This window comes from Mesoplodon mirus (assembly GCF_964341445.2).
Source record: "Mesoplodon mirus genome assembly, chromosome: 8".
NCBI lineage: Eukaryota > Metazoa > Chordata > Mammalia > Artiodactyla > Ziphiidae > Mesoplodon > Mesoplodon mirus.
The window spans coordinates 88,788,334-88,816,251 of NC_138984.1; the positions used below are offsets into that span (position 1 = coordinate 88,788,334).

Below are 27,918 nucleotides of genomic sequence, written 5' to 3' on the forward strand. Positions count from 1 at the left end.
TTCTTTTGATTTCCATTTGCATGGAATATCTTTTTCCATCCCTTCACTTTCAGTCTGTATGTGTCCCTAGGTCTGAAGTCGGTCTCTTGTAGACAGCATGTATAAGGGTTTTGTTTTTGTATCCATTCAGTGAGCCTGTGTCTTTTGGTGGGACATTTAATCCATTTACATTCGAGGTTATCCTCTATATGTATGTTCCTATTACTACTTTCTTAATTTTTTGGTGTTTGTTTTTGTGGGTCTTTTTCTTCTCTTGTGTTTCCCACTTAGAGAAGTTTCTTTCGCATTTGTTGTAGAGCTGGTTTGGTGGTGGTGAATTCTCTTAGCTTTTGTTTGTCTGAAAAGCTTTTGACTTCTCCATTGAATCTGAATGAGATCCTTGCTGGGTAATGTTGGTTGTAGGTTTTTCTCTTTCATCACTTGAAGTATATCCTGCCACTCCCTTCTGGCCTGCAGAGTTTCCGCTGAAAAATCAGCTGATAACCTTATGGGAATTCCTTTGTGTGTTATTTTTTGTTTTTCCCTTGCTGTTTTTAATATTTTTTCTTTGAATTTCCTTTTTGTTAGTTTGATTAATATGTGTGTTGGTGTGTTTTTCCTAGGTTTATCCTGTATGGGACTCTCTGTGCTTCCTGAACTTGGGTGACTATTTCCTTTCCCGTGTTAAGGAAGTTTTCAACTCTAATCTCTTCAAATATTTTCTCAGTCCCTTTCTTTTTCTCTTCTTCTTCTGGAACCCCTATAATTCGAATGTTGGTGCAATTAGTGTTGTCCCAGCGGTCTCTGAGATTATCTTCAATTATTTTCATTCTTTTTTCTTTATTCTGCTCCTCAGCAGTTATTTCCATCATTTTGTCTTCCAGCTCACTTATTTGTTCTTCTGCCTCAGTTTTTCTGTTATTGATTCCTTCTAGTGTATTTTTCATTTCAGTAATTGTGTTGGTCACCTGTGTTTGTTTGTTCTTTATTTCTTCTACATCTTTGTTAAACATTTCTTGTATTTTCTCAATCTATGCTTCCATTCTATTTCCTAGATTCTGGATTATCTTTACTATCATTACTCTGAATCCTTTTTCAGGTAGATTGCCTATTTCCTCTTCATTTATTTGGTCTTATAGGTTTTTACCTTGCTCCTTCATCTGTGACATTTTTTTGCCATCTAATTTTTTTTTTTTTAATGAGTGGGATTGTGTTCCTGTCTTACTGGTTGTTTAGCCTGAGGCTTCCAACACTGGAGTTTGTAGGCTATTGGGTAGAGCTGGATCTTGGTGCTGAGATGAGGAACTCCATGAGACCTCACTCTGATGAGTATTCCCTTGGGTCTGAGGTTCTCTGTTAGTCCAGTGGTTTGGACTCGGAGCTCCCACTGCCGGAGCTTTGGCCCAGCCGTGGGCTTGAGAACCAAGATCCTGCAAGCTGCGTGGGGAGGCAAAAAAAGAAACAATATCAGAGTAAAAAATAAAATTAGACTAGGAAACTATCAGATATGTTAGAAAGAATGTAAAAATAAAAATATAGATGAATCAACAACCGGAAGGTACATCAGTACCACAATAGGAAAAAAGAGGAGGAGGGAAAAGAAAAGAAAAAAAAAAAATGGGGGCAAGGCTGTGGAGGGCGGGGCCTAAGCAAGGTCAAGTTTTGGGCTGTGGGCAGGGCCAATGCTCAGGACCCACAGGGCTGCAAAAGGCCCTGGGGACTCTGGGGGTTTGGGCTTAGGCTCAAGGAACAGAAGGTGCCCAGGCGTGATCCCCAGCCCTGGTCTCAGAGCGCAGGGGACCTCACTTGGGGCCCAGTAGGCCTCCTGGGCTCAAGTGGGCAGGGCATAAGCCCTCCTCTCCTGCTCCTCTGGTCTGGGAGGGCCCCTCCCAGCTCCCTCTCCTGATCTCCCGGGCCTCCCTCCTATGCCCCCAGGCCCAGTGCGACCAGGGGGGGAGGGGGAGGGCTTGGAGGGCAGGGGACTGGCCTGGGATCTCAGCAGCCTCCCTGTGCCCAAGTGGGCAGGGCAGTTGCCCTCCCTTCTCTCCTGTTCCTCAGGATGGCTCTTCCTGCCTGCCTCTCCTGATCACCCTGACCTCCATCCGATGCCCTCAAGTACCCACACGGCCTGGAGGGGGCCTTGGAGAAGGATCTCAGGGATCGACCTGGGAACTCCACAGGCTCCCCGGGCCCGAATGGGCAGGGCAGTCGCCTTCGCTCCTCTCCCACTCTTCCCGGAGAGTTCCTTCCACCTGCCTCTCCTGATCTCCCCGGCCTCAGGGACGCCAATCCTGTCTGGCCTCCACTTTTCCTCCCCCCTCAGTCCCCCTACATCCTACTTGTTCACTTTGGGGTTCCTCCCACCTCCTTGGGCATCAGAGTCCCCCACCAGCGGCCGGCAGGTGCCCTAGTTGTGGGGAGACGCTAACTCTGTGTCTTCCCACACTGCCATCTTGACTCCGCCTCCATTTTTAGTTTTTTGAGGAACCTTAATACTGTTTTCCATAGTGGCTGCACCAATTTACATTCCTACCAGCAGTGTACAGGGGTTCCTTTTCTCCACATACTTTCCAACATTTGTTGTTTGTAGACTTTTTGATGATAGCCATTCTGACAGGTGTGAGGTGATACCTCATTGTGGTTTTGATTTGCATTTCTCTAGTAATTAGTGGTGTTGAACATCTTTTCTTGTGCTGGTTAGCCATCTGTATGTCTTTTTTGGAAAAATATTCAGATCTTTCCATTTTTTGATTGGGTGTTTGTTTTTCTGATATTGAATTGTATTCACTGTTTACATATTTTGGATATTAATCCCTTGTCAGTCACATCATTTGCAAATATTTTCTCCCATTCCATAGGTTTTTTTTTTGTTGCGTCCTTTGCTGTGCAAAAGCTTTTAAATTTAATTAGGTCTCATTTGTTTTTGCTATAATTTATATGGCAAAGAGTGTTCTGCCTCTGTTCTCTTCTAGGAGTTTTATGGTTTTCATTCTTACATTTAGGTTTTTAAACCATTTTGAGTTTATTGTTTTATTTGGTGTGAGGGGATACTCTAATCTCATTGGTGGCTGTCCAGTTTTCCCAGCACCACTTGTTGAAGAGGTTGTCTTTTCTCCACTGTATATTCTTGCCTTCTTTGTTGTAGATTAATTGGCCATAGGTGCATGGGTTTATTTCTGGGCTTTATACTGTTCCATTGATCCATGGGTCTGTTTTTGTGCCAGTACCATACTTTTTTGATTCCTGTAGCTATGTGGTATAGTCTGAAATCTGGGAGGGTTATGCCTCCTGCTTTGTTCTTTTTCCTCAAGATTGTTTTCGGCCATTGTGAAGCAATTATACTCCAATAAAGTTGTAAAAAAAGAAAAAAAAAGATTGTTTTCAGGGTCTTTTGTGGTTTCATACAAATTTTAGGATTATTTGTTCTACTTCTGTGAAAAATGTCATGAGTATTTTGATAGGGATTGCATTAAATCTGTAGATTGCTTTGGGCAGAATGGCCATTTTAACAGTATTCTTCCAATCCAAGAGTATGGGATATCTTTCCTCTTTATATCATCTTTAATTTCCTCCATCAAAACTTTTCAAAGTATAGGTCTTTCACCTCCTTGGTTAAGTTTATTCCTTGGTTAAGTTTATTCCTAAGTATTTTATTCTTTTTGGTGAGATTTTAAATGGGATTTTTTTTTTTTACTTTCTGATATTTGTATATTAGTGTATAGAAATGTAACAGATTTTTGTACATTAATCTTGTATCCTGTGACCTTGCTGAATTCATTTATTCTAATGGTTTTTGGGTGGAAGCTTTAGGGTTTTCTATACAGAGTATCATGTCATCTGCAAATAGTGACAGCTTTACTTTTTTCCCTTCCAATTTGGAAACCTTTTATTTCTTTTTCATGTTTGATTGTTGTGGCTAGGACTTCCAATTCTATGTTAAAAAGAAGTGGTGAGAGTGGGCATCCTTGTCTTGTTCCTGAGTTTAGTGGGAAGGCTATCATCTTTTCATCATTGTGTATGATGTTGGTTGTGGCTTTGTTGTAAATAGCCTTTATTATTTTGAGATATGCTCCTGTTATACCCACTTTGATGAGAGTTTTTATCATGAATGGATGTTGGGTTTTGTCAAATGCTCTTTCTTGTCTATTGAGATAATCATGTGATTTTTGTCCTTCCTTTTGTTATTGTGGTATATCATGTTGATTGATTTGGGATAAATCTAAGTTGATCGTGGTGTATGATCCTTTTTACGTATTGTTGGATTCAGTTTGCTAATATTTAGTTGAGGATTTTTGCATCTGTATTCATCAAAGATATTAGCCAGTAATTTTCTTTTTTTGTCATGTGTTTGGTTTTGGTATCAGGGTAATAGTGGCCTCATGGAATGAATTTGGGTGTGCTCCATACTCTTCCATTTTTTTGGAATAGTTTGAGAAGGATATGTATTAGTTCTTCTTTATATTTTGGTGGAATTACCTGTGATGCTGTCCCATCCTGGACTTTTGCTTGCTGGGAGTTTTTGAATTACAAATTCAATTTCACTTCTAGTGATCAGTGTGTTCAAGTTGTCTGTTTCCTCTTGATTCAGTCTTGGCAAGCCATACGTTTCTAGAAATATGTCCATTTCTTCTAGGTTGTCCCATTTGTCGGCATGTAACTGTTCGTAGTATTCTGTTATGATTTTTTTTTTTTTTTTTTTTTTTTTTTTGCGGTATGTGGGCCTCTCACTGTTGTGGCCTCTCCCGTTGCGGAGCACAGGCTCCGGACGCGCAGGCTCAGCGGCCATGGCTCACAGGCCCAGCCGCTCCACGGCATATGGGATCCCCCCAGACCGGGGCACGAACCCGCATCCCCTGCATCGGCAGGCGGACTCTCAACCACTGCGCCACCAGGGAGGCCCTGTTATGATTTTTTATATCTCTGTAGTATCGGTTGTAATTTCTCTTCTTATTCTGTTTGAGTCCTCTTTTCTTCCTGGTGAGCCTGGCTAAAGGTTTTTCGATTTTGTTTATCTTTTCAAAAACCCAGGTCTTGGTTTCACTGATCTTTTCTATTGTTTTCTATCTCTGTTTATTTCCTCTCTGATCTTTATTATTTCCTTCCTTTTGCTGACTTTGGGCTTTGTTTTATATTTTTCTAATTCTTTTAGGTGGTAGTTTAGGTTGATTATTTGAGATTTTTCCTGTTTATTTAGGAAGGCCTGTATTGCTATAAACTTTCCTCTTAGAGCTGCTTTTGCTACATCCCATAGATTTTAAAAAGCTATGTTTCCATTTTCATTTGTCTTGGGGTATTTTCTGATTCCCTCTTTGATTTCATTGACCCATTGGTTTTTTAGTAGCATGTAGTTTAGTCCCCACATGTTTGTTCTTTTTCCATTTTTCTTTATGTAGTTGATTTCTAGTTTCATACCATTATAGTCAGAAAAAATGCTTGATATAATTTCCATCCTCTTAAATTTGTTGAGGCTTGTTTCATGCCCTAGTATCTCAGTATGTTCTTCAGGATAGTATGTGGTCTATCTTGGAGAACATTGCATGTGCAGTTGAAAAGATTGTGTATTCTGTGTTTGGGGATGAAATGTCTTGTAGATAAATCTGTTCAATCCAACTGGTCTATTTTTTTTTTATCGAATTGTTTTTATTTTGCTTAAGTACCCCTCCATTTTTTTTTAACATCTTTATTGGAGTGTAATTGCTTTACAGTGGTGTGTTAGTTTCTGCTTTATAACAAAGTGATACAGTTACACATATACATATATCCCCATATCTCTTCCCTCTTGCGTCTCCCTCCCTCCCACCCTCCCTATCCCACCCCTCTAGGTGGTCACAAAGCACCGAGCTGATCTCCCTGCCAACTGGTCTGTTGTGCCATTTAAGCACTGTTGCCTTATTGATGTTCTGTCTGGATGATCTGTCCATTGATGTAAGTGGACTGTTAAAGTCCCCTACTATTATTGTATTATTGTCAGTTTCTCCCTTTATGTCTGTTAATATTTGCTTTAGGTGCTCCTATATTGGGTGCATATATGTTAAGAAGTGTAATGTCCTCTTCTTGTATTGATCCCTTTATCATTATATAATGCTCTTCTTTGTCTTTTGTTATAGCCTTTGTTTTAAAGTCTATTTTGTCTGATATGAGTATTGCTACCCCTGCTTTCTTGTCATTTCCATTTGTGTGAAATATCTTTTTCCATCCCCTCACTTTCAGTCTATGTGTGTCTTTAGCCCTGAAGTAAGTCTCTTGTAGGCAACATGTTGAAGGGTCTTTTTTTTTTTTAATCCAGTCAGCCATCATATGTCTTTTTTTTTTTTTTTTTTTTTTGCGGTACATGGGCCTCTCACTGTTGTGGCCTCTCCCATTGCAGAGCACAGGCTCCGGACACGCAGGCTCAGTGGCCATGGCTCATGGGCCTAGCCACTCTGCGGCATGTGGGATCTTCTCAGACTGGGGCACGAACCCGTGTCCCCTGCGTCGGCCCACAGACTCTCAACCACTGCGCCACCAGGGAAGCCCACCATATGTCTTTTGATTGGAGCATTTAGTCTGTTGATATTTAAAGTAATTGTTGATAGGAATGTACTTATTGCCATTTTATTATTTGTTTTCCACTTGTTTTTATAGTTCTTTTCTGTTCATTTCTTCTTTTTGTTTTTTCCCTTGTGGTTTGATGAATTTCTTTAGTAGTATGCTTCTGTTCCTTTCTTTTTGTTTTTTGTGTATCCATTGTAGGTTTTTCATTTGTGGTTACCATGGGGATCATATATGTTAACCCATAATTATATCTACTTGATTTAAACTTATGGTCATTTAAGTTCAAACACATTCTAAAACATCTACATTTTTTACTCTCCTTCCCCACATTTTGTTTTTTTTAATGTCATCTTCATGCTTATCCCTTTAACAGTTTGTTGTAGTTATAGTTGCTTTTACAATTTTTTGTGTTATAATCTACATACTGGCTTATTCAAGTAATCTTCAATTCTTGCTATATATCTGCCTTTCCTAATGGGATTTACCCTTTCCTCTAGATTCTTCTTTTCCATTTAGAGAAGATCCTTCAAGGTTTCTTTTAGAGTAGGTTTAGTATTGCTGAATTCTTTTAGTTTTTGCTTGTCTGAGAAGTTCTTTATCTCTCCTTCTATTCTAAAGGATAATCTTGCTGGGTAGAGTATGCTAGGTTGCAGGTTTTTCCCTTTCAGGAGTTTGAATATATCATTGCCACTCCCTTCTGGCCTGCAAAGTGTCTGTAGAGAAATCAGCTGATAACCTTATGGAAATTCCCTTGTACTTGACTCTTTGGTTTTCTTTTGCTCCCTTTAGAATTCTCTTTATCTTTAATTTTTGCCATTTTAATTATGATATGTCTTGATGTGGGTCTATTTGGTATCATCTTGTTTGGGACCCTCTGTGTCTCCTGTAACTAGATATATGTTTCCTTCTTTAGTTTTAGGAAGTTTTCAGCCATAATGTCTTCAAATACATTTTCTATACCCTTCTCTCTCTTATTCTGGAACCCCTATAGTGTGAATGTTGGTGGGTTTAATATTATTCCAGAGATCTTATATGTTACTTTTGTTTCTTTTCTTCTTCATTTGTTTTTCTTTCTGCTATTCTGATTGGGTGATTTTCATTATTTTATCTTCCAAATCACTTATATGTTTTTCTGTGTCATTTAGTCTGACATTCATAGCTTCTAGAGTGTTTTTTATTTCATATATTGAATTATCTATTTTTGATTGGGTCTTTTATATTTTCTAGTTCCCTGTTAAAATGATCTATGTTTAGATCAATTCTCTTCCATAATTCGATTAGCATTTTTATTACTAATGTTTTGAACTTTTTTTTTTAAAGGGACGACATATATTCCTTTTCCAAACGTTACAGTAAAACCAGGTGGAAGAAAATGGTTTTAGCAGTTAGAAAAAAAAGAAGTACACATCTGGAGTTTGGCCATTAAAAGTCATTTACAACACTGGGAGGGGGAAAAAAAAGACAAGAAGTTCTTTCACATTACAGACCTCCCCACCACCCCAAAGCTTAATATGTGCTTACCAAGTCAAAAAAGAGACAGTTGATTCACAAGTTGGAGGTTTAAACTTGAGTAAGGCATTTATAAAAACCCAGACAGGGGCAGTGTCCTCCCCAGCCCAGGGGCCACTAGGCACAGCACAAGAGATTACAAACTCAGCAGGGGAAGGCTGAACGCTCAGGGTTTGGGAGTGTAGGCACCCCCACCTCTGGCCTAGGGATTTGGGGAGTAAAAAAAACCTGCCTAGAAAAGAATTGGGGACGAAAACCAGCAATTGCCTTCTTCATGGATGGGGACAGGGAAGGAGGTAGGGCCAGGGGCAGGAGCATTTCACATCACTAACCTAACTTAGGAAACTGCAAGGGACCATCTTCAACTGGCCTTAAGAGGAAGACCAGATGGATGATGGGAGAATCCACAAGAGGGAGAGGAGGAGAGGGAACATGGCTAGGGGGCAATAGCCCCTTCCCTTCTGGGCACAGGAAGGCAGCCGGGGCACCAGATCCAGGCAGTGACCACAAGGACAGCACAGTTTCTGCAGCTTAGAGATCTCCCACCTGCCCCCACCCAGCTACTCATTCTGCCTGCCCGCTGGTGTAGGGCCGCTCTCCGGCCCGAGCGGTGGATAGCTCTGTGCCTGGGGCCCTGCCTCTTCTGTGTCTCCTCCCTTGGAGGCAGCACCAGCCTCTGCCCCTTTGGCCTGGGGCTCCTGGCTCTCGGGTAGCGGCAGCCTTCCCTCCCTGGGCAGTGCCTTCCTCGCTGCAGGCACTGACCCCACCCTGCTCCTGCCCTTCCTCTGTGGGTGACGAGGCAGACAGATCATCCCCTCCGGCTTCCGATTTCTCCTGAAGGCCAGGCCACTCACTTTGGAAGGCTTCTTGAAAGAGAATGTCTTCATCTTCTTGGGGGTCTCCTCCCCCTTGGCCACAGTGCCCTGGCTAGGGGTGCTGGCTTGATGGCAAAGCCAGTGGCCCCAGCTGCCCGTTCCATTCATGGGGGAGGGGGCGACTCCCCTTCACCTTTGGGGGGTAAGTCTCCACTGCTTTTCACGTAGCCGTTCTCGTGGCCGTTCTCCTGTCCATTTACCTTTGCGGGGGAAGTGCCTGCTGCCTGCTTGGCGGTTACACTGCCCTGGGGAGCCTTGGAGCTCTGGCTGCCCATGGTGGGGTTCTGCGGGAGGGGCGCCTGGAGCCACCCTGGGCTTGTGCCACAGGAGATAGTTCGGTCAGGTGGGCCTCACCGACAGGGGCGGGGATGGGGTGGGACTCGTGGCTGAGGGAGGGGGCCCCACTCCATGCCCCCCGCCACTAGCTGTGCCGGCCCCACTCTGTGCCAGAATGCCACGCTGTTTTGAATTTTTTATCTGGTAAATTGTTTATTTCTGTTTCATTCTTTTTTCAGGGGTTTTCTCTTGTTCCTTCAATTGAGAGTAGTTCCTCTTCCTTTTCATTTTACTTAACTTTCTCTGTCTACGAATTTAGGTAAACCGTTACCTACTGTGGTCTTAAAGAGGTGTTCTCACGTGGGAGCCTCCCTATGGAGAGCGCATGTGCCCAGTGCCTTTGGTGGGAAGGCTGGAGGTTCTGTGGACGCCAGGCACGGCTGTGCTGGCTGCTGTCACCGTGGTCGGGAGTATGGCTGGTGGTGGAGGAGCTAGAGCCTGTGCACAGCTTGAGGTGGGACTTCCTCTCTGCTCGCTGGCTGTCATCGTCCTGCCAGGGGCGGGGTCTGATCCCTAGTTGCTGGAGCAGAAGCCCTGAGGGTCAGGATTGCATTGGCTCCGTTCCCTTTAAGTGTGTATTTTTCCTTCTCCCGCACTGGGACCTCTGCCCCAAAGGAGGGGAGTGCTGAAGCAAGTGGGGCTTGTGCTGTTGTAGAGGACCAGTGTGTGGCCTGTGTAGAAGTCTGCAGCTCTGCTCGATGCAGCCCATGGTTGCATCTTTTCCCTGGTCTTCGCTGCCCCAGATCTAGTGCTGTGCTGCCTTGGAGTGAGAGGGACTGGAGCAGGGCCAGAGCATTGGCTCAGCTTGGGCTGGGGCATGCGGTGAGGCAGCTGTGGAAAATCTGGACAGCCACGTTGCTGTCAGAAGTTTGAGCTGCTTCTGGAGTGCTGCTTTGACTGAGCACCAACAGTGGCTGCCACCGCCCCACCTGGACTATGTCCTGGGCTGCCTCTAAGTCCTTAGCTCAAGTCTTTACCCAGGTCCTGACCACCCTAGATCCAGTGCCACACTGTGGAGTGGAGTGAGGAGGGTCGAGGTGTTTGCTTGAGTCTGTCTTTTTTCTAAGATTAGGTCTTCCCTTGCTTTGGCTTATTAAACTGTCCTTGCTTCTCTGAAGTATAAGTATTTTTTAAAACTGGCAAAGAAAAAGTGGACAATGATATTATGTCTCCTCATTCAAACTTATTTACTCAGCCTTGAGTTTGACTTCTGGATCCATTCAAGATAAGTGGCTTGAGGTAAATTTCTAATTTTGATTTCACCACATGTAAAGTCACAGAGGTTCATAATAACATACGTAATATTTGCAAATAACATATGTAATATTTGCAAAGACCTTAGCACACTTTGTAGTACATAGTAGATGATCAATAATTTGTAGTAGTTATATGAAAAATAAAGACAATAGATAAGTATCATCATCCAGATAAGTAAATTAAGAAGAGTGTCTTGATGGTATAAACTTACCATGTTTACACCACTGTGTTAGCTAAGTTTTTCCATTTTTCCACGGTGGCTTCATTGGGACCTATCCATGCTTTTGTCTCCAAGAGTACGTCTAAACAGTAAGCATCAAGGGGGAATTTTCCTTTCATGCACACAGCCAACCGAACAGACCTGTGTTAGCTGTGAGGAGCATTCCAGAACCAGTGGTAGAATGAGGTTGTGCCTACTGGCTGAAGTTCTTGTTGGATCTAGATTTAAACTCACCTCTTTGGTTCTAGGACTAGTATTTCCTATTGTACGATGCAGATCTTTGTATTTCCAATGCTTATTAATAAATCATAGTTTTAAACAAATTAATTTATTTTTGGCCACGTTGGATCTTCATTGCTCTGTGTGGGCTTTCTCTAGTTGAGGTGAGCGGGGGCTACTCTTTGTTGCGGTGCGCGGGCTTCTCATTGCGGTGGCTTCTCGTTGCAGAGCATGGGCTCTAGGCGCGCGGGTTTCAGTAGTTGCAGCACACAGGCTTCAGTAGTTGCAGCATGCGGGCTCAGTAGTTGTGGCTCACGGGCTGTAGAGCACAGGCTCGGTAGTTTTGGTGCACGTGGCATGTGGGATCTTCCCGGACCAGGGCTCAAACCTGTGTCCCCTGCATTGGCAGGCAGATTCTTAACCACTGCGCCACTAGGGAAGTCCAGTAAATCATAGTTTATCAGTGTTTGTTGATGATTTAAATGAATAAATGTGAAAATGCACCTAGGGGAATACAATAGTCCCATAAAGCATTAGGGTTTTCTCAATTATCTGCTGCTATTTGTTTCAGGGACCTATCTGAAACAGATAGCATTTTGACAGGTGACCTTTAACTTACTAACTTAAGAAAACAGAAAACAGGAAAAGCGTGGGAATTACTCTTGACTAAAACACATTTGTGTTAAGTCCATGATGGGTATTACAGGTATTCTGACAGGCATCTTCCTGGTCAAGATTTAAGTTAAATTTGAGCTTGATATCTAATAACATCCAGACTTGTTTCCCACGCACCTCAAAAGTCGAACATGGGGGCTTCCCTGATGGCGCAGTGGTTGGGAGTCCGCCTGCCGATGCGGTGGACGTGGGTTCGTGCCCCGGTCCGGGAGGATCCCACGTGCCGCAGAGCGGCTGGGCCCGTGGGCCATGGCCGCTGGGCCTGCGCGTCCAGGGCCTGTGCTCTGCAGCAGGAGAGGCCACAGCAGTGAGAGGCCCGCGTACCGCAAAAAAAAAAAAAAAAAAGTCGAACATGTTTTCCTGGATAGGTGACATTGTGGGGCCTTTAACTGACTCTAATGCAATGTGGGCAGTGCAATGACTGAATGATTTTAGAAATATTGATATCTATAGGCTACTCTATGAGTAGAGAGGAGGCAAACACTTTTGCTGTCTCATATTTATCTGGGATTCTCATGTCACTCTTACGGAAAGCTGGTGGCTTAAAGTTTTTAAGACATCCACTTTGTTCAGGTTCTGCATCAGAAGCTACGGAGGGCCATAATGCAAGGACAGATCCAGGTTTTGTGAGGCCTGAAGCTTTAGACAATTTAGGGTGCTCTATTGTTAAAAAAAACCCCATACAATCATAAATTTAAATATTTGATATAAAAGTGAGTGACTAGAAGGGATCAGTCCTTGCAAGTAAAGGTCACAAAGCTGGTTTCATTAGCTTCCTGTAACTGTGCCTTTGTAATACTGGAAGCAACATTTTAAGACAAAGGGATTTGTGATAAACGTTGATGGGTGGGGCATTTCCAAACATTTACCAGTAAGAGACACATGTATATGCTAAATGTAGCTCCAGAGATAGACATTAAGTGCCAAGTGCTCAGAGTGGAGGGAAGCCGGGTTGTAGGGAAGACAGCAGAGAAGGGGCCACTGTAAATTATGCATCCAGGAAGCCTTCAGTTAATTGGAATGCTTAGGGAACTGGGAATCCTTGAGTTGACTTTTCAAATTAATCAAAAACAACAACAAAAAACCCCCATCATTTATTGGCCATCAAAACTTTAAAAAAATACAGTCCTTTTCTTTTTTCCAATTTTCCTGTAGGTTTAAGAATTAAAAGAAAAAATCAATCAATGTAATTTACCCACTGAGTTTAAGGAGAAAAGAAACCAAATAATTACTTAGAGGGGGAAAATAAAGTATTCACTTCCCGCCTTAATAGAAAGTCCTCTGTTGCTTGGGTGACTGAAGTAACACCCGTGCCTGGTGGGAACAGGAATGCTGGCCTCCTTAACTGTCTCTCAGAGACCATTTGACTGGTAGAATTATGGTGGGGACATTGGTTTGATTGTGGTATAGCTGTAAGTGCTCAATAAAAATTTCTTGAATGGATGAATGAACCAAATGAATGGTTCCAGTTTGAACAGATAAGGACAGTTTTGAAAGCATTTTTTATTCCTAAGAATTCTGTAATTAAATTTTATCAGACTCTTTTGAATGCACTGAAAATTCCTTCCTGAATATGGCCTGGGTTTGACAGCAAAAAGATTAGGAAATGGAACTTTCACTGAGTGCCTGACATATGCCAGATATTTTGCTGATGTCTGTATATTTATTTAAGCCTTGTAACCATTTTGCAGTGGAGGAAAACTAGATCTCAGGACTAAAATAACTTGTCGGTGGCCTTCCAGGGAGTAAGCGGCAGAGCTAGGATTCAGATCCAAGTTTGTGTGTCCAGGGTTCATTCTCTGACTCTGTAACTTGTCATTTGACCTTTCTTTCCAGCAAATGTGAAAGACACATGAAACAGAGACTTTAGCTAGAGGTAGGAAGGATTATAAAGAAGGGAGTGTGGTGTGGTGCAGTTATGCTGCTTAGCCATCGGTAGTATATAACTTGGGGTCTTAAATTACCCATCTGTAAGATCAGAGGACTGGAGTTGATGACCTCTGAGTGGGGTGACCACATGGCCCAGTTTGCCAAGGCAGCCCTGATTTATACCAGTTGTACCAAGGTGACTATGATTAGCATTCCCTTCCACTTTCAAAAGTGTTCCACTGTGGATCGTAAAGTCTAAGGCTGCCCTATATATGAGATTGATTCCAAGTCTTACTTTCTATGATTTCAAATTGAATCTAATAGTTTCTTTGATTACTGAAGCAATAGGAATTTTCATTTCCCAGGCCCATGAGGTGTGAGGGACTGACAGCACATCAAGTGACCTCTGTCTAGAGTTTGCTTTACATTTCTGATACAGATATTTTTTCTGCTATTGCCCCTTTCCTTTAAAAGTACACTAGTTAGGGACTTCCCTGGTGGCGCAGTGGTTGAGAATCCGCCTGCCAATGCAGGGGACATGGGTTCGATCCCTGGTCCAGGAAGATCCCACATGCCGCGGAGCAACCAAGCCCGTGTGCCACAATGACTGAGCCCACGTGCCACAACTACTGCAACCTGTGTGCCTGAGCCCTGCTCCACAACAAGAGAAGCCACTGCAATGAGAAGCCTGTGCTCTGCAACAAAGAGTAGCCCCTGCTCGCCGCAACTAGAGAAAGCCCACACGCAGCAATGAAGACCCAACTCAGCCAAAAATAAATAGTTATAAAAAAAATAGTACACTAGTTCATCCCCTTCTGGTCAGTTTGGTTCCAGTTAATTTGGGATCATTATATAAATATTTATTTCTACTAATAGTGGCCATCACTTATTGAGTGCTTAGAATAAATCATTATTCTAAGCACTGATTACATTATCTCATTTAATGCACTTATTAATATAAGATAGTTTCTCACTTTCTAGATAAGGAAACTGAGGCTTAGAGCAATTAAGTGACTTGAAGGAAGAGGTGAAAGCAGGTATTCCTAATCTCTTAACCATTATACTATAGTAAGGTATGTATACAAACACAGAGCAGATAATTTAAAAAACTATCAGAGTTGGAGACACAATGGTGGGTAAAAGGACGTGAGCTCACCTCCTCTCATGAAAACACCAAAATCACAATTGACTGCTGAACAACCATTAACAAAAAAGACTCAAACCTACCAAAAAAGATATTCTTTCCACAGACAAAGAAGACGCCACAAGGAGACAGTAGGAGGGGCGCTTTCGCAATGTAATAAAAACCCATACCTCCTGGGTGGGTGACCCACAAACTGCAAGATAATTATATCACAGAGGTTCTCCCACAGGCATGAGAGTTCTGAGCCCCATGTCAGGCTCCCTAGCCTGGGGGTCTGGCATCAGGAGGAGGAGCCCCTAGAGCATTTGGCTTTGAAGGCTGGCAGGGTTTGAGTGCAGGAGCTCCACAGGACAGGGGGAAACAGAGATTCCACTCTTGGAGAGCACACACAAGGTTTTATGTGCGCTGGGACCCAAGGCAAAGCCGTGATACCATAGGAGCCTGGGGCAGACCTACCTGCAAGTCTTCGAGGGTCTCCCGGGGAGGCGGGGGTCAAGTGTGGCTCACTAGGGGACAAGGACACTGGTGGCGGACACCCCAGGGAATACTCATTGGTGTGAGCTCTCCCAGAGGTTGCCATTTTGGCACTGAGACCTGGCCCCACCCAACAGCCTGCAGGCTCCAGTGCTGGGACACCTCAGGCCAAACAACCAGCAGGGTGGGAACACAGCCCCACCCATCAGTAGACAGGCTGCCTAAAGTCATCCTGAGTTAACAGCTGCCTGACATGGCTCTGCCCACCACAGCAACAAGACCCACCTCCACCCACCAGTGGGCAGGCACCACTTCCTCCCACCAGCAAGCCTGCACAAGCCCCTGGACCAACTTCACCCTCCAGGGGACAGACACCAGAACCAAGAAGAATTACAATCCTGCAGCCTGAGGAAGAGAGACCACAAACACAGAAAGTTAGACAAAATGAGGTAGCAGAGAAATATGTTCCAGATGAAGGAACAAGATAAAACCCCAGAAGAACAACTAAGTGAAGTGGAGATAAGCAATCTACCTGAGAAAGAATTCAGAGTAATGATAGTAGACATGATCCAAGGTCTCAGAAAAAGAATGGAGGCACCAACTGAGAGGATACAAGACATGTTTCATAAAGAGCTAGAAGCTTTAAAGAACGAGCAAATAGAGATGAGCAGTACAGTAACTGAAATGAAAAACACACTAGAAGGAATCAAAGCAGAAAAATGAGGCAGAACAACAAATAAGTGAGTTGGAAGACAGATTGGTAGAAATCACTGCTGTGGAGCAGAATAAAGAAAAAAAGAATGAAAAGAAGTGAGAACAGTCCAAGAGAACTCTGGGACAACATTAAATGTACCAACATTCGCATTAGAGGGGTCCCAGAAGAAGAAGACAGAGAGAGAGGGCCTGAGAAAATACTGAAGAGATAATAGCCAAAAACTTCACTAATATGGGAAAGGAAACACTCATGCAAATCCAGGAAGCACAGAGAGGCCCATACAGGATAAACCCAAGGAGGAACACACCGAGACACATATTAATCAAGTTGACAAAAATTAAACACAGAGAAAATACTAAAAGCAACAAGGGGAAAGCAACAGATAACATACCAGGGAATCCCTGTAAAGTTATCAGCTGATTTTTCAGCAGAAACTCCACAGGCCAGAAGGGAGTGGAAGAATATATTTAAAGTGATGAAAGGGAAAAACCTGCAACCAAGAATACTCTACCCAGTGAGGCTCTTGTTCAGATTTTATGGAGGAAATCAAAAGCTTTACAGACTAGCAAAAGCTAAGAGAATTCAGCACCACCAAACCAGCTTTACAAAAAATGCTAAAGAGGGACTTTCCTGGTGGCACAGTGGTTAAGAATCTGCCTGCCAATGCAGGGGACACGGGTTCGAGCCCTGGTCTGGGAAGATCCCACATGCCACAGAGCAACTAAGCCTGTGCGCCACAACTGCTGAGCCCGCGTGCCACAACTACTAGAGCCCATGCTCTGCAACGAGAAGCCACTGCATTGAGAAGCCCACGCACCACAACGAAGAGTAGCCCCCTGCTCACCACAACTAGAGAAAGCCCGCGTGCAGCAATGAAGACCTGACACAGCCAAAAATAAAAATAAATAAATAAATTTATAAAAAGAAAAAAAAAGAAATGCTAAAGAAACTTCTCTAAAAACCTTGCTGATAATCAAGTGTTCATAAAGACATGGAGCAAGAGGATGTCACATATGCTGCAGCACAGTAGAAATCACTGCATCACCTATTAAAGTTGACCCTTCAATTCCATTCCTACACACTTATAGACACTAGCAAAATTCTTGCACATGTACACCAGGAGACAAGTATACAATTATTTATAACAGCATTATTTGTAATAAATAGACTGAAAACAACCTGAAATTTCCATCAACAGTGAAATGAATAAATGTGATATAATCATAGCATGGACTAACAAATAGCCGTGGACAGCAGCATGAAGTCTCAGTAATTTTTTTTTCTTCTTTAAATTTATTTTTGGCTGCGTTGGGTCTTTGTTGCTGCGTGTGGGCTTTCTCTAGTTGCGGCAAGCAGGGGCTACTCTTCGTCGTGGTGCGTGGGCTTCTCATTGCAGTGGCTTCTCTTGTTGCAGAGCACAGGCTCTAGGCACGTGGGCTTCAGTAGCTGTGGGGCGTGGGCTCAGTAACTGTGGCTCGTGGGCTCTAGAGCGCAGGCTCAGTAGTTGTGGCACGCGGGCTTATTTGCTCCGTGGCATGTGGGATCTTCCTGGACCAGGGATTGAACCTGTGTTCCCTGCATTGGCAGGTGGATTCTTTTTTTTTTTTTTTTTTTTTTTTGCGGTGCGCGGGCCTCTCACTGTTGTGGCCTCTCCCGTCGCTGAGCACAGGCTCCAGATGCACAGGCTCAGCGGCCATGGCTCACAGGCCTAGTCGCTCCACGGCATGTGGGATCTTCCTGGACCGGGGCACGAACCTGTGTCCCCTGTATCGGCAGGCAGACTCTCAACCACTGCGCCACCAGGGAAGTCCCTCAGTAATGTTGAGGCGGGTAAAGTAAGTCCCTGAAAAATATATTCAAGCAGTCAGCAAAAGATGCGATTTTGAAAACTGAGGAGTAAGTTAGACCAAGAGAAGAGAGGACATCATAGTCATAGAGACAAGGAACAGCAGATGCATACCACCTCCCCCATTGCATGTGTCCCTAATGTAGAATTCTGGTATACCTGAATTCACTTCTGGATACCTTTTTTTGAACCCTGAGAAATTCTCTAAGTGAATTAATTGCTTGTTGGGAATAGTTGCAGAAGAGTGAGGTTGGAAAGCCAATAAAAGAGATAAAGCAGTTAGGAAAGGAATAGAGATGTTTACAATTAATTCCTGTCTAGGAAGCCAGGTGGGGGAAATTATATCTTGTGCTTCTGCCTGCCCTCCAGTGGCGTCCCCAAGGAGGAAAGGGGCAAAGGTCAATGTCAGTTATGCTTCAGTGTCAAGATTACCAAGACTGAAGGAAGCTACACTAACCTGGAGATTGGAGAGGGATTTTAAAAGTCAAAGACAACTAACTTAAGGTTTTCTCTGTGCTTTTTCCATCTCAAGCACTTAAGTAGGTTACTGTGTCTCTGAGATCACAATGGGAATGATCAGTGGAGTTTTTAAACAAGAATTTTTGTGTCCAGAAAGAAAGGTTATTGTAGTAGAGCTTAGTACTGAATTTTTGAAGCTATAAATTAAGAATCTCAGTTTTTACAAATGTTTAAGTTCAGTTTGCAAATCTTTTTTTTTTTTTTTTTTTTTTTTTTTTTTTTTTTAGAAATACAGTAATTGTCCAAAAAAACAGAAAAACTATCAGGCCTCCTAAATTCCCATTGGCCTTTCCTTATTTATCAGTGTCAGTGATAATCTTTGTAATTACATCTTCCATTGCTTCCACCATCCATCATTTACTTCAGAGTAGAAGAAGCATTTGCCTCAAGTAAGCAGACTGCAGATTTTGACTAAAATGCAAGTTCTCAGGAAATCAAGGGGATTAGAAGGTGGATGTGCTGAATATTTACTTACTTTGTGGACCTTCTTCTTCTTTTTTTTTGAGTTTGTCTTTCTTTACCAGAGTATAAAGCAGAAAACAGACACTTGCTTTTTCATTTATTTATATTTGCATAGAGAGTACTTAAAATAAAACCCACCAGATGACAGTCTTATCATTCTGCATTTATTTATTGTCTGGCTAACTTACAAAGACACAGATGTCTAGGGTAGGTCCTACCCCACCATATAAACTACCCTGATGACATAGGTACTAAAATGTGCATGTTCACATAATGCAGTGGTATGAAAAGCATTTTCTTTCTTTACAGCCCCTGACTATAAATAGGGAAAAATTAATTTCATGCCAGAAAATTTTGGGCACTTTAACAGTCATCACATTTCTGCTACTAAAATAACAAAATTGGTATTACAAGTTAAACTATAAAGGCCTAACAGTTCTTACAAATATGCAAATAATCTGCTACTTAGACATAAAAAGTCAATTTTTCGCAAATCACCAAGTAAGGCACCACTGGATTAAACATTTTTCTTGGTTTTTACTAAATAAAATGCATATTGAAATAAATACTGAACACTGAATTTTAATACTGTAATATATTTCAATATAAAATATGTGAATATTAAGAAACTATTGCATCTTGAATACATTTATTTGGAAATTTTATGGGGAAAAAACATATGTAAGCTCTGGTTTCAGAGAAGTAACTATTAATTTTTGTGATCTGCCATAGTTGGCGATTTTAGCATAGAACTTATTCAAACTTTGGGATGTGATTAGGTTTCTAACTTTCAAAGAAAGGGTGTACATGTATTAATGGAATATTCACTTAAAAAATACATTTTAAAACATCTCTATCCTGGATGAATAGCAACTTTGAGCTGTGATCCTGCTTCAAACTTAGGATGGTATCTGCAAAGTTGGGATATATAAGGAAATTGGCCATACTTACTACACTTTACAAAATTCAGACCCATTTTCTTTGGGTCAGACTTTTCTCTGCCATATTTGCTAGGAAGGCCCAACTCCATCTTTTCTGAAGTGGGTCAATAGGCTTTATCATAGGGATTTTTACCAACTATTGATATCTGATCAAAGAATTCAAAATAAAATGATGCTGCTATATTACAAAAATATTAGAGATTAAAAACTTTTTTTGAAAATACTTTGCCAAGCTTGTTACACTTTTATGTTTCTTGATTTTCTTTGGGTAAAGGCCCCCAAGTGAACGTATGAAAGACAAATTAATGGTGGTGGGCGGGGAACCAAAATTCTCTAATGTACTTAATAAGCCCAGGACTTTGGCAAGGAAAGTTATAAAAATACAACAGATTCAAATGGGCAACTTCCTAAGTTATTAGACATCCCATTATTAGAACTCTAAGTTCTTTTGCTTTTATATAAATGAAACATTTATTCTATAAATAGGAATGCTTCTTTCAAATTTTTCTTTGGATTGATTTCTTGTTAGCATCTCCCAGTAATACATGAACAATTCACTGAAACCATAATACAGAGTTTAGGTAGATATACATATACATATATAGCCGTGAACTTTAAAAAAATAAGTAATGGTAAATTTTAAACATAATTAACCATATAAAACATCTAAATGGAAATCTTTTTTTCCAAGTGTATAGCTAGATTTAAAAGTCCCAGTAAAGTTTTGTAAACAAAACCATACAAAAAGGGCAAGGCTGGCTCATCCCTATGTCCTCTGGGGGAGCTTTATTTGCATAGATCCAAGGCAAATGATTCTCCCAGAAAGATTCAAAACAAGTTCCCTCCAATTTCCTGCAGCAGTCTCTTTCTCTCAACCCCATAATCATCAGATTTAGACTTTTAGAGTTTTGTCCATCAACTCAAAACTGTCCCCTTCTTCCACATTTCTGATTTGCTACCTTTCCCTGACTTTCCCCACAACTATGGAGCCTATGAGCCTCCTGCCCTAAGGAGCAAGCTGGGCTGGAGAGGAATGAAGCCACTTCCGATGCATAAGGCAGGAGGCCAACCGACAGATGAGCTCAAGGCAGCTGCTTCTAAGCCCTGGAGCCCCAACTGGCTTTCATTTTCTTTCCAATGGCTTTATTCCACATGACTGTAAACCCTATTATATCAATTTCTGACCTTGATACTGTGAAGCAACATCTGTATACAGATTTCCAGGGAAGAGGGAAAATAAGGGAGCAAAATCTAAGGAAAGCTGTTTGCCAAACAAGGTGTTGGGTCCTAACTTTATTTTTAGTTACCTCTTGAATTGATAAAGCTCATCTTGCTTTTTTTTGTTTTTTAAACAAGAGGTTTTTGCACTAGCCTCTATCTTCTGGACCTGCGCTGTCCAACATGGTAGCCACCAACCATGTGTGGCTATTGAGCATTTGCAATGTGACAAGTCTGAATGGAGATGTGTTCTAAGTGTAAAATACATACCAGATTTTGAAGACTTAGTACCAAAAAAAGTATATAAAATATCTCATTAAAATTGTTACATTGATTGCAGGCTGAAATGATATTTTGGATGTCGGTTAAATAAAATATATTAAAGTTAATTTCACCTATTTTCCTTTTTAATGTGGCTACTAGAAATTGTAAAATTGTATATGTGGCTCACATTATATTTCTATTGGACAGCTCTGTCCGAGACCGCCGAAGATTGGACAGCCTGTAACTGCAAACATTTCACATGAGCAAGTTGCTTAGGTGGTCTGTGGTTCATGGAAACAGGAGGCCAAACATGCAAAAAAGGCATGGAAGCAAACAGCTCTCAGGGACCTTAATATCGTGATCTGTAGCAAAAAAGCAGTGAATGTTTGAATTTCATTGGTTGAAAGCTGGGACACAATTCATCGCTGCCTACTTGCCACAAAAGCCTATATTGATCCCCAAAGCAGCCAACAGGCTATAGCTGAAGCAAGCAATAGCTTTAAGAATATACACAATATAAAAAGCGAGGTGCATTTCTTTACTGCATACCCACCCTGCACACACGCATTCCCACATCACCTCCCTTCTTCCCTATTGCCATCATGAAGGGGACAAGGGAAGACAAGAGAAGGAGGGTGTGCGACTTGGACAGCAACAGCAGAAGGAGCTCTTGGGCTTGCGTGGAGAAGAGCAGGCAAGGATCACCTTGGGGTAGGAGGGAGGGGTGGGGCACCCCTTTCTCTTCGGTTGGATCCACCTTGATGAAAAAATAGACAAAATATAAATTTTGGTTAGAAAGCTTATGTTCTCACTGTAAAACTTAAGAATGGTTGCAAAAGAACCCACTACCCGCCCCCCCCCATGATCAAGGCTGTAAATGACTTGCACATGTGCATGAGAAATGAAGGGAAGAAGCAAGTAAGGATCTGAACAAATTTTCCTAGAGAAGGATGACCTACCACTGCTACCAAGTACTTGTGCGAAGTTAAAGTTTTTAAAAAGTCACTTTTTTTCTCTTCACATAGTATGTGTGATTATACATTACATATAATATATATATTATAGATTGAGAAAATATGGATGAGAAAAACAAAAATTCACCAATGCTTTTACCACCCAGAGATAACCAATAACATTATGTGTATATTTTCCATATATAAACAGTTCCCTTTTTTCTTCCAAAAACAGGATGATATATAGTCCATTTGAACCTTTTTCAAAGTCATTACTCTTTACAAATATAATTGTTAATGACACATGGCATTCTATTATATAAGTATACTATAGTTTATTTATCTAATCATTCCCCTTTTGTTGGGCATTTAGGTATCTTCTAATTTCTAAACAATGCTTTTTTGATAGCAGCCATCCTAATAGGTGTAAAGTGGTAGTTTTATTTGTAGTTTTATTTGTGTTTTCCTAATGATTAGTGATGTTGAGGATCTTTTTATGTGCTTATTGGCAAGCTGTATATCTTATTTCAAGAAATATCTATGCAAGTATTCAACCATTTTAAAAATTGGGTTGTTTTGTTGTTGTTGAATTGTAGGAATTCTTTATGTATTCCAGATATTAACCTTTTACCAGATATATGATTTGCAAATATCCCATTTCATGGGTTTTCTCTTCACTCTATGGATAGTGTTCTTTTAAAAACTATGCATATTCATGGGCTGTCAGCATGCCATAACTAGGTTTAAAATCCATTCACAATTAAAAAATTCATTTGTCCCATGCACATTTTGTTTTGAGGATCTAACAGGTGTTAGGCATGAAGCCAGGTGCTCAGATGCTCTGAGTAGGTCTACCAGGGACTTGCGTCAATCGAGTAGGTCTGCTAAGGCCACGGTTCTGAGACTCAGGTGAACTGGCATTGATGGATTCCTCAGCAGGCCACCACTTCCCTGACAGCAACCAAAGTAGCCCACTTAGGGATTCTTGAGTTAGAACAAATCTCTGAGCAAGGGGAGGAGTTAGAGGAAAACAGTGGCAGTCCATTACCTTGCCTCTTCCTGTTTTTAACCCAACCAAGTCTTTTCTTGGGCAGGGACCTGAGGAAAGACTCATCTGGATGTAAATCAGCTATCTGTCATGGAGCCTTGACTGTCAGTTGACACACCACAAATGTTGAGCAAAACAAGGGCTGGCCTTGTGCAAAGCTGCAATTAGGAGGCACTGTTCAGGGCTGTCTGGGTGCCCCACCAGGCAGTGGGCCTGGAGGCTGAGGCAGGTACAGGAGCAGGATAAAACCACTCTGTAGTACTTTATTTGTGTTAGAAATGATCCATTATCATTATAAAATATTAAACATGCCCAATGCTAGAAATATTTTTTTAAACCTACAAAAACATTTTTGGAGGGCTGTGGAAATTAATTTACCGATCTAAGAAATATTTTTAAATGCTGCTGTATTTCAAGCTCTGTGCCACTTTCAGAAGATGCAGTAGTGAGCAGGACCTAGTTCCAATCCTCAAGCTGCGGACAGTCATAAAGACAGGAAGTTGGGGGGAAGGAATGTGTTCAGCTATTAAAAATCTAGAGGGGCTGGGGAGGATGGCTCTGTTATTGACGTAAATATACAAATAGCACAGAGTGGGGTGGGGGGAGAGAACTCTTCCCACGTGAAGACTTTTCCACCAAATATTTCAACCACCAACTCTTGTATGATAATTTTATTACAGTTATGCCTCTTTTATTAGGCATCATCTAGAATGCAGTATTCCACATAAATAACTTTTTTTAGGAATTAAACTTGTCCTTTCAAGAAGCAATATTCTGTTTACTTCTGGCATTTTTTTCAGGGAAATTTTTCTAAAGTATTTTCTAATTCCTTGAATTCTTCAACAGAAGCACAAAGCACAATTTGTCTTGTTCTTAATAACCCAACAGAAACATCTGTATTGTCCAGTGCTGTGATACCTAGCAGAGCTCTGTGTTCCTAGCTCCTCCTTTAACCCAAGACTGCCACCTATCTCTTCTCCCGGAAGTCAGTGATTTTGCTTCTAACCAACCTTGTCTTCAGCTGATATTAATCTGCTCTAAGGCTGGGAACCAACCAAGCAAAAATTAAGAACTGTGTGTTAAGAAAGAGTCAGTAGGCTCAGAGTACGTGAAGGAGCTCTGCTGGGCAGTGAGGACAAGGCTAGGGGCACGTGACAGTTCTCTGACATGCTCAAACACTTCTTCTCCACTCATTTCTGGCTTGGGAGTTTGGTTCTGCAGCTAAGGCTATTAAAGATGGGGCCTCATCAGTGATATATGTATATTTCATGCTAATTCTTTCTTAGTTCTATACATTTATTGTTGTGAAATATCAGTTTTTCTATTTCCTCTTCTTGTTCATGTATTTCTTTTCAGTAGGGGAAAACTGATTCACTTCTTTATGGTAGCATTACATCTGTAAGGAAAAAAAAATCTAAATGTCCAATAATGGTAAACTAAATTATTATATGCTGACTTGATGGAATTCTGTAGAATAAAACCCATGTGATAAAATAGAGAAGCGTTTACTCAGCAATGTTATATAAATCTCATCAGCAAAACCCATACCCTATAATTATTAAACTATATAAATTAATCAGAATTAGATGGATAAAAATTAGAAGACAACCTGGTAAAATGAAAATATCTGTTATGTTATGTGGAGAGATTATGGGTATACTTAAAATTTTCATGTAATGCTCTGTAAAGTTATGATTATATTTAAATGATCAAAGCAGTTACAGTGAGTTTTTGTTATAATTAGACATTCTGCCAGTCTCAAAACTAGTTGGAATAGAAGATGGCTCTAATTGTGCCATCTTAGGAAGATCAAAATGGGAGAAGAGTGTCCAAACAAGCAAAATAATAAGATTTAACCTACTAGCAAACTAAAGGTATTTTGAGCTTGTTAATCATTTCTCATATGCATTCTGGATGTCTCCATTTTCCTCAATGCGTGTAGAAGCAGAGTTTACTAGAATTTATATGGAGTGATCCAGGAGTGATTTCTCTGAAATCGCCCCACTCCAGGCAAGAGACCTGGATTTCCTATACAATCCTCAGTTGTGTATAACCCAGGCTCCTCAAGTATGAAGGCATCCAATTGCCCTTGTAGAAATACTCACTCCGGCTTTCATTTCTTGCCAATTTACTGGGATAACTTTTGGTAGTTGGTACATATGGCTCTGGAGGTGGCAAATCAGAAATCGGATGGAAGAAGAATCTGCTTTCCCACTCATCTGAGGGAGAGAAACAAACAGTATCTTCAGTAACAGACAATCTTCTCTGAAGACTTATGTAATGAAAGGCACAGAATGAAATACAGAGAGAATGGCAGAGATCGCTTCTGGTTTTATGTCTAGAAGTTTAGAGAAAAGCCGGAAGTGCTACAAATGTCACTGATTAGCACAGCGATAAAATATACTGGTCTGCATATCAAACCAAAGCCAGATCCAGGTGACTTTAACTAGAGTGACTAGGACCCAGCCAGTCCCTCTCAGGAGCTGGGGACTAAGGTTTGGGATGCCTTTCTTAATTATTCCTTCACCAGCGGAAGGAGTAACTAGGACCCTCTGATAACAATGGCAGAGATAAGCTGTTCAGTATCTGCAGGCCATTGGGCCTCTTACCCACCATGAACTGTTCAGAAAGGTAGGTATAATAAGGTTAGCTACAAAAATGGTTCTTTTCAGAATTCTGCAATCTCTGGAAAGTTAACCAAAATGAGACTCAAACAAGGAACAGAGAAAAATGATCTGCCTTTTTGGGGAGTGGAGGAAGGGGGATTACTATATTTCATCTGAAATCATGGTGGGCCCTAGAGTGCTTAGATTAGTGCTGTGCAGTATGATAACAATGAGGGTCACACAAACAAGAAATGTTAATGCAAACATACAAATAGACACAAACACCTGCCATTCAACTGCTGCTCTACTATAGCTTGTACGTTTCCAAGGAGCCGGGACCACACCTCACCTTCACATGAAGAGTCTTGGAAGCCGTTTCTAATTGATGTCGATGGTGGAGGTGGGGGAGGCACCCCAGTGCCAGGCCTGTCGGGAGGAAGAGGAGGCCGGGGCCCACTTCTAGGACTGTCTGTTCCACTCCTGGATGGCACCTGAGGGGTGGCAGGCAGGGCCCGAGATGTGCTGCCGTTTCTGTTCATTGGAGGAGGTGGTGGGAGAGGGCCTGGAGCAAAAGAAAAATGACATTTAGTCCTATACCTTACACTGTACATTACTATTATCATGGTCATCAACATACAATTATTGAGTGCCTGCTGGATACATGCCCTTTTACTAGGGAATGTGGAGAAATGGTGGAGAGTTCCTAGGAGGTTTAGCCAAGAAATGATTAGACGCATATAAGCACAGAAATGCACAAGTGTACACACATATGCGGAACAAGTGCACACTGAGAGCTAAATGGTTGTTTGGCTTTGAGTTAGTATTGAGATTGGAGGTGATGCAGTTGACAATGGTAATCAATCATCTGTTTATACTGACAACTGTATACTTTAAAAAACATTTAAAATTCCTTTTAAATAGCTGTTGAACTAATTACTGTGACATGTTACTTATTAAGTAAATGCTGTTTTAAAAATAAGATAGTTATGAACTTATTTTAGGTCTCCAGAGGGACTAAGTTCTTTAAATGCATGGTATTATTCCTAATTATACAAGCATGTTTCTGTGATGCATATGATCTATTTCCAGGCAGAAGTGGGATCAGGAAACCAAACATCAGTCATCCCCAAAACAGTTAGAGTTCCTTCTTGGTTCTTCCTCTTTGGGGTGTCAGATTAACAGAGGGAGTGACAATCAGCTAATCAATGTGCATGGCTATAAATGCTGGTGCAGTATCCTGACCCTGTGCAGGCTGGTTATCCTGTGGAACTTGATTTTCTGTCTACAAAAGAACACCTTTCTCACTGCACTGTTGCCAGAAATACGTAGTCAAAAAGCAAATAAAAAGTATTATATAGTATTTGAAACCATGTTTTTAAAATGCAGTGGTGTGGTATAATCAGAAAATTTTAAGTTTTTAGTAAATAATTCAAAGTAAATTCTTCTTTTTGATAGTACAAAGGAACATATCTTGCTTTTCCCATCCTCCAAATGCAGAGGCTGTTTGGGTCATGAGTAAATTTTTAAAAAGAAAAAAAGAACTTGAGCATCTCTCATGCAAATCAAAATGGCCTTAGTAATTATTCCTGACCTTCAGTGGTGTGTTCCACTAGCAACATGCTGACATCTTTATGTAAACACAATGTCTTATGATGCTATAAATATAAATATGTCTTGTTAATTACAGATTCAGAATCCAACTAGAGGACCTTAAAGTGAATGACCCACCCATCAAAGATATTCCTGTCTGGAAGTCTTGGCTCAGATCTCTAATGGAGGTGGGAGGCATGCCCAGCCCTGGTTCGTCTCTCAAGGAGTCTTCAGTGCCTAATCTGGTAGAGTTTATTTATTGCCCCATCTGCTTCTCACTGCTGGAGTCCCAGTTAGTATGAGTAGAATTATTGGGGGGAGAAGTGGCTCACACTCTGTGGGCTTAATGGCAGTGGTGGTACCACCACATAACTGTCACTGAACGCAAACTAGACTTCCAATACTATGGGGCCTGGTACTACGTAACCTGATCAACTTGATCTCTCTGACTTTTAAAGTAACTGTCCATGTTCTTTACTCTCCAACCTTCCAGCCCTCTGCTCCAAACCTAGGCAAGCATAACAGGAAACAGATTTCTATTTCCTGTTGGCAGTATAATAATGAAAACGATCATTTGTTGAATGCTACTACATGCGGGGAAATGAGAGAACCACTATACACACTGGTCTCATTTAATTCTTACAACAGCCCCGAGGAGCGTCAGC

At 41.5% G+C, this 27,918-nt stretch overlaps 1 protein-coding gene and 1 pseudogene across 4 annotated transcripts in view; both read right to left on the minus strand.

Moving 5' to 3' along the window:
• Nucleotides 1-8,401: 8,401 nt before the first annotated feature.
• Nucleotides 8,402-9,172, minus strand: LOC309809609 (MARCKS-related protein-like; annotated as a pseudogene). The gene has a single exon. The product of its transcript is annotated as an MARCKS-related protein-like (transcript).
• A 9,603-nt stretch (nucleotides 9,173-18,775) lies between these two features.
• Nucleotides 18,776-27,918, minus strand: part of WIPF1 (WAS/WASL interacting protein family member 1) — a 120,094-nt gene continuing 110,951 nt past the window's right edge. For 2 of the 3 annotated variants that reach the window (XM_082631488.1, XM_082631489.1), the window contains 4 exons: nucleotides 26,013-26,225; nucleotides 25,163-25,276; nucleotides 21,762-21,813; nucleotides 18,776-21,418 (listed from right to left, as the gene is read on the minus strand). In XM_082631488.1, the coding sequence (XP_082487614.1) occupies nucleotides 21,406-21,418; nucleotides 21,762-21,813; nucleotides 25,163-25,276; nucleotides 26,013-26,225 (392 nt within the window). In that variant the 3' untranslated portion in view covers nucleotides 18,776-21,405. Of the gene's footprint in view, nucleotides 21,814-25,162; nucleotides 25,277-26,012; nucleotides 26,226-27,918 lie in introns of all 3 variants that reach the window. The other variant, XM_082631490.1, reaches the window with a different exon arrangement.